The sequence below is a fragment of the Meriones unguiculatus genome, chromosome 21, assembly GCF_030254825.1.
Source record: "Meriones unguiculatus strain TT.TT164.6M chromosome 21, Bangor_MerUng_6.1, whole genome shotgun sequence".
Taxonomy (NCBI): Eukaryota; Metazoa; Chordata; class Mammalia; order Rodentia; family Muridae; genus Meriones; species Meriones unguiculatus.
Window position 1 is genome coordinate 15,960,377 of NC_083368.1, and position 12,660 is coordinate 15,973,036.

At 35.8% G+C, this 12,660-nt stretch overlaps 1 protein-coding gene across 16 annotated transcripts in view; it reads left to right on the plus strand.

Moving 5' to 3' along the window:
• Positions 1-12,660, plus strand: part of Kmt2c (lysine methyltransferase 2C) — a 237,528-nt gene that overhangs the window by 172,213 nt on the left and 52,655 nt on the right. For 10 of the 16 annotated variants that reach the window (XM_060373825.1, XM_060373829.1, XM_060373828.1 and 7 more), the window contains 5 exons: positions 7,334-7,438; positions 7,818-7,865; positions 8,722-8,850; positions 9,024-9,056; positions 9,164-9,283. In XM_060373825.1, the coding sequence (XP_060229808.1) occupies positions 7,334-7,438; positions 7,818-7,865; positions 8,722-8,850; positions 9,024-9,056; positions 9,164-9,283 (435 nt within the window). The remainder of the gene's footprint in view (positions 1-7,333; positions 7,439-7,817; positions 7,866-8,721; positions 8,851-9,023; positions 9,057-9,163; positions 9,284-12,660) is intronic. The other 6 variants (XM_060373836.1, XM_060373837.1, XM_060373840.1 and 3 more) reach the window with 3 other exon arrangements.

The following is a 12,660-nucleotide window of genomic DNA, read 5'->3' on the forward strand; positions in this document are numbered from 1 at the left end:
GGCAAGCAGCTCTTTGTGAGTTCTAGGCCAGCCAGAGCTACACTGTGAGACTTTGTCTCCAAAAACCTCCACAAACAAACAAATGTATGTCTCCAGTTATTCTTAAATTGTTGGTGAACAAAGTTGCTCTTGGCTGAGAACCACTGTGTAGATGTAGGAAATGTAAGGACTGTTAAAGGTCAGAAAAGGGAGAGCTGATGGCTCTGTAGTAATATCATTTGCCTTACAGGAACAAGGCCTGAGTTTGACCTTGAGAACCCATATAAAAATGCCAGATATGGTAGTGTTTACTTGTAATCCCAGGACTGAGGAAGTAGAAACAGGAGGATCCCTGGGGTTTGCTTCCTAGCCTTCTAGATTATTTTATGAGCTCAGATCAGTAAGACTCCGTGTCAAAGGGTGGTGATGATGACACCTGAAGTTGTCCACTACCACACACATACACACACACACACACACACACACAGGTATACACACACATACATACTGTCCAACCAAATTTACATGTACAGTTCTTTTAAAGACGGTCATGAACAAGACTGGAGATGAAGGTCAATTGGTAGACTCTTTCACTATCATGCATGAAGCATTGGGTTTCATCCCCAGCATCTTAGAAACTGGATTAGCTGGCATATGTCTATATTCCCATTTCAGAAGTGAAAGCAGGGGGATCAAGTTCAAGATATACTCTATTATGTAGTGAATTCAAAGGCATAGTGCAACATGAGATCCTTGCCTCATTAAGAAAAAATAAAGTGAGGCAAAGAGGGAAACAGGTGTTTTTATGTATTGTAGGCTCTAAGTGCTTTGTTGGATTTTTAAGAGTTATGATCGAAGTGTTTGGTTTTTCTTCTAGACTTCTATAATAGTATCAGTTATACTGCAATGTTATTCTGGCACTTTATTATGCCATTTGTTAGTTTTTAATATTATAAACTCAATTTAGAAAAAATTTTAAGTAAAGGTGTAATGAATAATGACTTCTGTCATTAGGTAATTAAAACTTTTTTTGCTCAGCATTGCTCTGTCATGATAAACAGTTTACTTTCTTGTACTGTAGGTTTTGCAACTGCAAATACAAACGTCTAATAAGGGACTTGTGTACCCAACGTTTCTTGTGTCTCTACAGTTGTTGTAGATACCAAAGAACAACTTGTTCAAACTTTTGTTTTTGATTTGACTTCCTTAAAACAATTGCAGGCAGTCTTACCTCCTCTTGGGTACATAAAAAGTAATTCTACATCATCCTTAACAAAGAAGGATGGAAAATTGAAGTGTTCTTTTTGTTCCGTCTTACCAGATTCAAACAAAAAATCTTTTGTTATATGTTGTTTTAAGTTCGCACTTGTTTTTACGTATATGTTATAGCATTGTGTATAAAAACTAGGTATTTCAATGGCTATGTTATAAGTATTATGACATGTGACTTGAGCTAAATCAAAGTTACTTGCCCTTGACTTTGTGAGGATAAAGTCTGAGTTGGATGGGGACACAGGTGAGAGAGTTTGATACAAATTTTTTTTCCCACAAAACTTAAGAGGCAACGATTTTCAGTAAGCAGAACTTAGCAAACTGGAATAGCACTCATTTCAAAACTTTTTTTTTTTCAGTTTACCTACTCTTACCCTTTATATGGAAAGTTTAATGAGTGCAAGTTGCCTTTTTGTACATTTCTCTTCATGTAGCCTATTCAACCATCAGACAAGGACACACTTTAAAAAATTGTTTTTATTTTATGTGTATGAATGTTTGTCTGAATATGTATGCATTTTTTCACAAATGTTGCCTATGAAGGCCAGAAGAGGGCACAAATACCCTAAAACTGATTGTCAGCTGGCATGTGGCTGCTAGGAATTGAACCTGATTACTGTAAAGAGCAGCTAGTGCTCTTATCTGCTGAACCATCTTTCTGGCTCCATGGGTGGACTTTTAAAAACTTAGTCTTTAAAAAATTCATGATCTAATTTTTACATACTAGGATTTCATTTCTTTAAAATAAGCAAAAATGCTTATTCAGTAAGTACTTGCTCTGTAAGATAGAGGCTCTGAGTTTTATTCCCGAACCTATGTTAAAAAATTCGGCATAGTCATATCCCAATAATGGATTACAAGTATCTCCACATGTATGGGAATGTGGATATAAGAACATTCCCAGGTTTTTTGTTTGTTTTTTTGTTTTTTGTTTTTTTTTGACAGCCAGCCTAGCTGATATACTTAGTAAGCTTTAGGCCAATGAGAGACCTTGTGTCCAACAGCAAAGTGAGTAGCCCCCAATAAATGACACTTGAAGTTGGCTTTTAGTGTCCTCTTCATATACAAGGGCAGGCACGTGTACACACACAAACACACACATACACACACACACTGAGAAATCATAGATGACCCCTCATAAGTGCTTTTTTTAAAAAATGGACCAATTTGTAAAGAGTACTTCATACATGTATTTGATTTGAGATATGAAAATATGTATTTAAATTTTATATGTATTTTTCTTACATATGTGGATGTTTTACCTGCATGTGTATGTGTGTACCATGTGCATGGCTGGTGTACTAGGATATCAGAGAAAGCTAGGATCTCCTGGAACTGGTGTTCTAGGTCTTCGTAAAGCACATCGTAGTTGCTGGGCATCCCCTAGTTCTTTGCAAGAGCAAGTGCTCTTAATTACTGAGCCATCTCCCCAGTCCTGGGGTGTGTGTGTGTGTGTGTGTGTGTGTGTGTGTGTAAATATTTTAAAGATTTATTTATCTTTATATATGTGGCTATTTTGCCTGCTTAAGTGTTTTGTTCATCACATGTGTGCACTGTCCATGGAGGCCAGAAGAGGGCATTGAATCTCCTGGAACTGGAGCCATAGTTGGTTGTTAGCTGCCATGTAGGTAATGGGAACTGAACCTGAGTCCTCTGTAAGTGCAAAAAGTGCTTTTAAGCACTGAGCCATCTCTGTAGCCCTTGAAGTGTTACTTTCATGTTATTAAAAAAAAAATCTGTTGCTTTTAATTTAAATATATTAAAAAGCTTAAAATTTCAAATACCTTTAGCTGAGAGGTGAAAGCCTTAGTAAAAGTATCATTGTTTTCCTTCATGATTAGGTTAAAAATCCTGAGAATAATCTCCTCCCTTTTTAAATTTTTCACACTTATCCTTTTAGTTATCCATAGGTTTGACCCCAAACTCAACATCAATTACTTCAATTTTTCTACTACAGAATGGTAACTTGCATTACTTGTCCTTCATACTGCACAAGGTCCCTAGACTTGTAGTGTCTCCACAGGTCTGTTCTGCTTATGTCTTTCAGTATTGTTATACTTCCCCTTCAGCACAGTCTTCAAACATTGCCCAGGCTTGTATTACTACCACCTTTATTTCTTTGACTCTCCCCTGTGATTCCTTTAACCACTCTGGCCTTCTGTGTCAGAAGTCCTTTCTGCCCAGGAACTTTATAGCTGATTTCCATGTTCCTACAGTGTCTTTTGTTTTATTTAGGTCTTTAATCTTGTTTTATTAAGGTCTGTAAACAGTGGAGAAAGATAAGAACCAACAATCGAACCAGTCAGTAAAACAACCAACAAAATTACTTGAATTAACAAATTCCTCTAAATAGTAACCCTAAATGTAGATGGTCTTTTCTTTTGAAATGGAATGTCAGTATGTAGCCCTGGCTGATCCAAAACTCTCTATGGGCTCCAACTCCAGAGATTCTCTTACCCCTGCTGTTGCTAAGCTTATGGCCCTAGTTTGATTCCTAAGAGCCACATAGCAGATAGAGAGAACCAATTCCTGCAAGCTTTCCTCTGATCTTCTCACACAGACTGAGGCTTATGCATGCTCTATCTGCCCTTTCCCCATACAAAATCTGTTTTTTAAAAGAGATTATTTTTGATTACTTTTAACCAAAGTAAAAAAAAAAACAAAAAAATGAGAGGGAGAAGATCCAAAGTAATTAGTGATGATGAAGCTTTTTTTACTTGTTTGTTTTGTGTTTGGTTTTTCAAAACAGGGTTTCTCTGTGTTTGTCATGGCTGTTGTGGAACTCACTCTGTATGTAATCTAGGATGGCCTCAAAGCCAGAGATTTTCCTGCCTCTGCCACTCAAGTTTAGGGGTTAAAGGTGTGTGCCACTACCATCCAAATCCAGAGAGTATTAACAACTTAAATATATCCATAGAAATCAAAGTTCAACATCTCTTCATGATTCTTTAATAGATATAGAGGTAACCTACCTCATCATTACAAGGTTATAATAGAGAAAACTCAAATCAACGTACTAAATTTGCTAAATTGAAAGCATTCCCTCAGGTAAGAGTAAGTACCATCTCTGCTCTTTGTACAGTGTAGTGCTTGAAATGATAAGGTATAGAAACAAAGCAAGATAAATTTAAAAATGTTTATAAAATAGGGCAAAAAGGAATTATCATTATTTGTGGTCAGTTTAATCCTGCATTAAAAGGTGTTACCAGCAGACTCTTAGATATGATAAATATGTTCAGCAAAGTATCAAGAAACAAATTATACACACATAAAAATCAGTAACTTGGCTGGGTGCAGAGATGCACGCCTACACGCCTGCAATCCCAGCATTCTGGGAGGCAGAGATAGGAAGATCTCTGTGAGTCTGAGGCCAGCCTACAAAGTGAATCCAGGACAGCTAAGGTTACACAGGGAAACCCTATCTCAAAAACCAAACCAAACAACAAAAACTAAGAACCAAAACAAATCAGTAGCTTTTCCATAAACTAATAACAAATTTGCTAAGAAATAATGTTAGGAAACTCATCTTGTTCACAGTAAATTGAAGCAAAAATATACAGGTATATACTTAATGAGCGACATAAAGGACCTTTACAGTGAAGGAAGAAATTTGGAAAGGAAAAGATCTATCATGTTTATCAATGTACAGAATCAATATTTTGGGAATGTCCTTACTGCTAAAGTCTGTAGACCATTGTACTCTTTTTATAAGTCACAGTGTCTTATTTAACCCAAAGCACAAAAGCCCTTGAATAAATAGCACAGTCTTTAGCAGAAAGAACGAAGCTGCTATGGAGTTATATACCATAATACCAGATTTCAAATTATACATAGCAATATAAATACGATCCTGGCGCAAAATATAGGCACATAGAACAGTGGAATAGAATTGAGGATCCAGAAATAAACCCACACAGTTACAGTTACTTGATTTTTGACAGTTGTCCAAAACCAAAAGTGGAAGAAAAGCTAACATCTTCAACAAGAAAAACTGGGAAATCTGCTTATTTGCATGTAGAACATGAAACTCAATTTCTATCTCTTACTCTAGAAAAAGCAATTAAAAGTGAATCAGAAACTTACTGTGTGACTTGAAACTTACCACTAGGAAAGTGCTTTGTAGAGGCATAAGGAAGGAATTTTTTGAAAAAGGATACTAATAACACAAAAAACAATTTCAGATTTGATTTAAGATTTTATGAAATAAAAATGGATCTGCACAGGATAGGAAACACTTAGTAGACTGAGAATATGGCCTACAGAGTTAGAGAAAATATTTTCCACTCTGTATCTGACAGAATTAATGTATAAACAAATACCACAAAGAACTAAAATCTAAATACAACCCCCTTCTACCAAAACAGCCCACGTTAGTCAGTCAACAGGGAAATGACGTAGACAGTGTTCAAAGAAAAAGAAATATCAGTGATTAATAAATACATTAAAAATGTTCAACAGTCTTAGCTATCAAAAAAAAAAAAGCATATTAGCTGAGTGTGTTGGCACACCTTTTTAACCCAACATGGTAGGGAAGTAGAGGCAAGTAAATCTCCGTTAGCTCAAGGGCAAACTTGTTTGCATAGGAGTTCCAGGATAACAAAAGCTACATGGTGAGATCCTGTCTCAAAAAGTGATGTGTGTGGCCAGTAATACAGATTGAAACTATGCTGAGATTCCATTTCCTTCCATTCACAATGACAGTAGCATATGCTGACAAGGATACAGTAGAAATGAAACTCGTAGAGATTACTGGGCGCATTGGAAACTATTATAGCCATTATGGCAATCATTATGAAGGTTTATGCAGAAACTGAAAACTAGTATATGATCCATTCGTGCTACTACTCAGTATATGCCTGAAAGAACTGAAGTCAAAATCCCCAAAAATACTTGCACATTCGTGTTTATTGTAATTTCATATTACTAAAGGTGTGGGAGTACGGTTTGTCCAGTAACAGATACTGGCTGTAAAGTAAACATCACACATACACCTGTGCACATATGAACGCCTATACATCTAATGGAGAATAAACAAAACGATTTAAGCAAAATAACCAGAGAGAGAAAAATCAAATGTCACATTTTTTTCTTCAAATCCAGAATTTACATTTAGACAATGTGTACATATATATGACATGGAAGTATGTGGCTTTTATGTCGGGCAAGAAAGGAATCTAAAATTAGGGGAGGTAGTTACATGGTTAGATAACAAATACATCATGTTTTCTCTTGTGAGATTAGCTATCCTATATATGCATACACATGTGTATGTATGATGCATGCACATTGAGAACATAAGGGAGAAGATAGAGACAGAAGGTACCACCTGGTAGGGCAGTGAGATGAGCACATATAATACACATGAATGAAAATCATTTTGCATGTTAACAAAAATTAAATAAAGACTGAAAAACTGAATGAATCAAAATCTACTTGTGGCCAGGCATTTCTGGAAATGTCTTTTCTGCCTATTTTTTAGACATAGCCCTCAGGGCCTATTTTATTTCCTTACTCAAATGTTATTTTTAAGAAAGAGCCCTGTGAGGACAGGTCATTTGTTAACAGTTCCATCTTGTTCCAGTGGCTTAGACAATGTTAATAGACACAGTTCTTTGGTATTGAAACAGTCTTTTAGTGAACTATTAATGAGTATTCAAACAGGGAAAGAATTTAGTATTAGTGTGGTACCTACATTGTCTTTACTAGACATTTCAAAGTGCTGTTTGAGTTTTATGTTTTTAAAATTGTCCTGTATTTTCTAGATGTCATTCTTAGTTATGCCACTTAAGTAATGAGCTACTTTTTATTTTTATAAGATTTTGATTTTATTTTTATTGCTTAAAGGACTTTATTTTTTATTACATTTTGCCAACATACATCAGTCTTGGAACAGATTCTCAAATTTTGATATTTTGTTAATCAAAAGATAAAGTACCTTTACTTTTAATCCTTTGAAGTCATGATGGTCTTTAAATTTTTGTCACTGCCACTTGCCTCAGCCGTTGCAGTACTCTAGATACTAGGACATTTAGAATTTCATGCCTAGGAAAATACTTAATTTTCATATACTTACTACATTTAGGTACGGCTGATGACCCATTAGCTGATATTTCTGAAGTCTTAAACACAGATGATGACATTCTTGGAATAATCTCAGATGATCTTGCAAAATCAGTTGATCATTCAGGTATACATGAATACTGTTTGCCTGATTTCTGTTTTGTGATTTGAGAGGTGTGTGGATTCAGAACACGTTGATTCCCCCCCCCCCCCAGCAATGGAAGTGAGTTTGATGTTCTGCTTTGTTTGATTTTTCTTTCTTTTTATTTTAATCTTATTTATTTATTTTTGACGGTGTCAAAGAAGCCAGTATTTGTTCTTCCTTGATTGTCTGGCTTGAGGAGGTGACATAGCAAGTTTGCTCCTTTCTGTTACCTTTCTAATTGCATCAGATTTAAGGCATGTTGCCTTAAAAGTCTTGCTGTACTTTCTCTTCTTTTTGTGTGTTTTCCCTTCCTTCCCACCTCTGTGGTAATCATCCATTTTATTTGGTTTGGGTCTTGTAGGTCTTGATTTATGCACTTTCCAGGTTGGGAGCTCACCCTTCCCTTTTGGTAAGAACTGAGCGATGGATGGGACTGACTAGAAGTAGTAGTCTTTCTTAGTAGTGGACTCAGCTGGAGCAGCCTGTAGGTGCATGCGTGTTTGTTAGTAGTGCTAATGCATCACTAATCCATACTTTGCCTTTGTCTTCTTGTGTACAGCTAAAGCATAGTGCTCTCAATGACTTTCTTAATAATTTTAATGAATGGTTTTGCTGTTACATATTATATAATAGTAGTTTGCAATATATCCTAAATAATAGTTTCTAATACAAAATTAAATAAAAGCATACAAAAATGTAAGATTAATGGCATTAAGACAGTATAAAGAAATAGATGATAGGCTACTATTATTAGGTATTATAACGTGATGGACATAATTTAGATTTTTAGAATTTAATTACAATTATAAATGAAATTATTTTAGAAAGATGATTATTAAGCTTTAATAATGAGTGTACATCTTTGAATGAATTTATGCTAAAACTTACCATTCCTGTTTCATATTTGCATTTGACAGTTGACCTGTACAATGATACCACTTTTTTTATGTTAGATAAGTTATTCATGTAATGGCCTCTTATGGGAAATTAGATTTGACCGATATTGCCAAGTTGAAAGTAGATTTGTTCTTTTGTTCTTAAGAAAATATATTTACATTGGTGAAAAGATAACTTAACTCAAAGATATATTGTAGCTACATTTAATAATTTCTTATTCAAAGTACCACCAGAGTCTTGGTAATTATAATTCAAAAATGCAGGCTTCATTGAAATCACAGTGTTGTGTGTTAACACATATAGATAGTATTGTCCATTTTGTGCATGTTCTGGACTCACCTTTTCATTTATTCACCTTGTTCTTTTAGATATTGGCCCCGTTGCTGATGATGCTTCTTCTTTGCCTCAGCCAAGTGTCAGTCAGAGTTCACGACCATTAAGTGAAGAGCAGCTAGATGGGATCCTCAGTCCTGAGCTAGACAAAATGGTCACAGATGGTAAAATATTTACCCTACATCTAGGCTTTCTAAGAGACTTGTGTAAATATGACTTTTAAAGCTTTTGCATGCAATTTTATGTTTGGCCTTGTTTTCATAATTTCACTATTAATTAAATACTACTTTATATTTATATATTGAATAGGTAATTGTTAATATTACTTTTATTCCAGGAGCAATTCTTGGAAAATTATATAAAATTCCAGGTATGTTTCTATTCTCTATTTATAAAGTAAAAACTTTATAAAAGATGGCATTCCCCATAGAATAACCTTAATAATTTTCATATTATTTCTGTGATTATTTTACCCAGAGCTTGGAGGAAAGGATGTTGAAGACTTGTTTACTGCTGTACTTAGTCCTGCTACCACTCAGCCAGCTCCATTACCACAGCCTCCCCCTCCACCACAGCTATTGCCAATGCACAATCAGGGTATTCTATAACCGTCTAAGCATGAATTTGTTTGTGTGTGTATTTGCCGGTGTGTGTAAAACTGTGCAGAGAGGGTCAGTCTCATGTGGTGTTCCTTAAGAGGTAGCTGCTTTGTTGGGAGTGCCACAGTGCCCAGTTTTATTTACTTATCTGTGAGAGTGTAGAAAATGTGTGCTTGAGCTTGTGTGTATGTACATGCACACACCCACACACATGCTTGCTTTCTTGTGTGCCTGTGCATTCAGACCCTGGCATGCACATGGAGGTTGGAGGAATGTGCAGGAATGAAGGCTCTTTTTCTACCAGGTGATTCTCAGAGACTGAACTCAGGCTGTCCAACTTGGCAAGAAGGGCTTTTATCCACTAAACCATCTTGCTGGCCCATTTTTTGGGTCCCATTAAATTTTTCTAAGTTATTTTATGTTTTATAGCTGTTTGAGCATGTACATTGTGGTGCATGTGGAAGACAGAGGACAGCTTACAGGAGTAGGTGCCTTCCTTTTGTCATTTGTGTCTTGAGGACCTAACTCAGGTGGTGAGGCTTGGCAACAAGCAGCTGTATTCATTCAGCCTTCTAACCACCTCAGTCCTAGCTTTTTGTTTTCCTTGTCAAGCACTTTACTAATTGACGTACCTCCCCAGCTCCAGTATGGGCATGCTCACGCGCTCGCATGTGCACACCCACCTGTTCCTCAGTGCCATGTATACAAGCTTATGTGAGCAAACCCACTTTTATAATGATTGAAAAATACTACCTCTAGTCACAGTCCCCTGAAATTCTCTGAGTCACATGATTCATCTTGATACCAGAACAGACTTACTGCTTTATTTGCAGTAGGTAAATTGTCATGGTGCCTGGCCTCTCTTTACCAGTCCCACCATAGCTCCCTGTTCATTCTGCTCATCCCTACGTGGTGACTACTCTGTTTGGGTGACCATACCCTCCAGCCAGCAACTGCACCCAATAAGTCTGGCCTCAGTTTGACTGTTACTTTCTCAGAGGTTAAGCATACTTATTTTTACCCCATATACTTTTATTTGTAGTTTGTGGCACAACTATACATGTTTTCTGGGGTGATCAGTTTTCTTCTTAGATTGTGATCTCTTCAAAGACTGGACTCATCTTGTTTACCATAGGATCTATGTTCAGATACAGTCATGTAGCTTTTGCCCATATTAAAATTTCTGGGAGGTGGTTTTCTTTTTGTTTTTGTTTTTTGTTTTTTTTAATTTGCTTATTTTGTTTGGCCAATTTTCTTTTACCTACTAGTAAGAATTTGCAGTGAAATGTAAGTTCAAGACTTCAGGTTTTTCCTTTCTGGAAAATTGAAATACAGTAATCAAGAATTAAGATTTATAGGAGTATATTGGAAAAGAGATTTAGTACCGTAGGTATCAACTCTCCAGGAAAGGAGTTTAGCATTCTACAGATGTATATGTTTTAATAATGAAAAAAAAATAACATCTGTGTTCCTTGCTAGTACTTTAGTGTACTGAATTGTATAATACAATAGTATCTTTATTACATTTTACCCTCTTTCATACAAAGGAAAATTTACAGATAAATCCTTTTACTATCCATTTTTTGTATACACTAAAAATTACAAAGCATAAATACTAGAAATGTTTGTAATTTTGACCAGTCTAGCTGTTATATGTAAATTGATGTTGAAGTTTGCCATACTAAACATTTAATTTACATTTGGCTAAAATACTTGCTCATAACTGTTTCTTGCTCTAATTAAGCGCCTCTCAACCTGTGGGTCATGTCCCTTTTAGCAAACCTCTACCTTCAAAAATATTTACATTACAAATCAAACAGTAGCAAAATTATAGTTATTAGGTAGCAACAAAAAATAATTTTATGGATAATATAGTAACATGAAGAACTATATTAAAGTCTTGCAGCATTGGGAAAGTTGAGAAGCACTGCAATTATTTTCTTGTGCTTTTTAAATGATTAAGAATTCTTCAGTATTTTTCTTCTCACTATATAAGCAAACTTTCTTCATTTATTTCATAGTTGAAAGTATATATTTTAGAGATCAAATCAGTTACAAATATACTCATTCACGAAGACTTTGATTTATTAGGAAACTACTTCATGTGAAGTCTTAATTTTAGAAAAAAGGTTAGCTGGGTGTGGTGGCACACACCTGTAATCTCAGCACTTGGGGGAGGCAGAGGCGGGTGGATCTATGTAAGAACAGCCTCATCTACAAAGTCAGTCCAGGACAGCCAAGGCTACACAGAGAAACCCTGTCTTAGGGGTGGGGGTGGGAGTGGGGGAGAAGTTAGCGAAAAGTGAAAAGGGTACAAAGGATCTCATGTGATCTTGTCATTAGAGACAGTATGTAAAATTAATTAGGTGGATGAGTACAGTACCTGAAAGATGTTATCTCTGTGAATTATGGAAGTAACCCCATTTAAAATGAGAAGAAACTGAGGCAGGGTGTAGTGTTGTTAACAGTAATATAGAAAGTTAAAAAGCAGAAATGTGGAATTTCAAAAAGGTTTAGATAAAGTAAGTGGATTTTTTTAAAGGGAAATGTTAGATAAGTGTTCAGTTCTTTCTGTGAAGTCATTATCAACATGGTTCTTTTTACAAAGTGCTTTAACTTAGATACGTGAGGCAGAGTTGAAGAATGTGATCCTCTTTAACAGTATATCAGGTGTGCTAAGCTTCAGCACTCTTAGGCTGATGCAAGACTGCTGTATGTATGTTTGTATGTATGTATGTATGTAATTATGCATGCATATCTGTGCATTGGTATTTTGCCTACATGCATGTTATGCGAGAGTGTCAGTCAGATCCCCTGGATCTGGACTTGCAGATAGTTGTGAGCTGACATGTCAGTGCTGGGAATTGAACCTGGCTCCTCTGGAAGAGCAGCCAGTTCTCTTAACAACTAAGTCATCTCTCTAGCCCTCTTTTAAGCTGTTTGAAAGATGTGTAAGACAGTTAAGTGGGTAAGGCCTTATGAAACTTGACTGAATTCAGTCCCTGGAATTTACATTAGAAGGTGAGAACCAGCTCCTGCACAACTCTTTCCATGCCTTTGCTGGGAAAAGACAGCTTATTTAAAGTAGTTTAGACACGTTGGATGATCGTAGTTAGTATTTGATAGCGGGAAGCATGGGAAAATTTGCCTAATGTTTATTTAAGGAGAAGATGAGAAAGTGTTTGACAAGAGAATTGAAAATGCTCTTGGAAGCTGAATTTCAAGTAGTGAAAAGACAAAATTATAATTCATTGTTTTCATAACGAATGGTGTATTTAATAGTTACTGTCTACCAGGGCATGTATGTCCAGAGAACAAAATATATATTATCCCAATCACTATACATAAGAATACCTCCATTTCACAAATTCAATC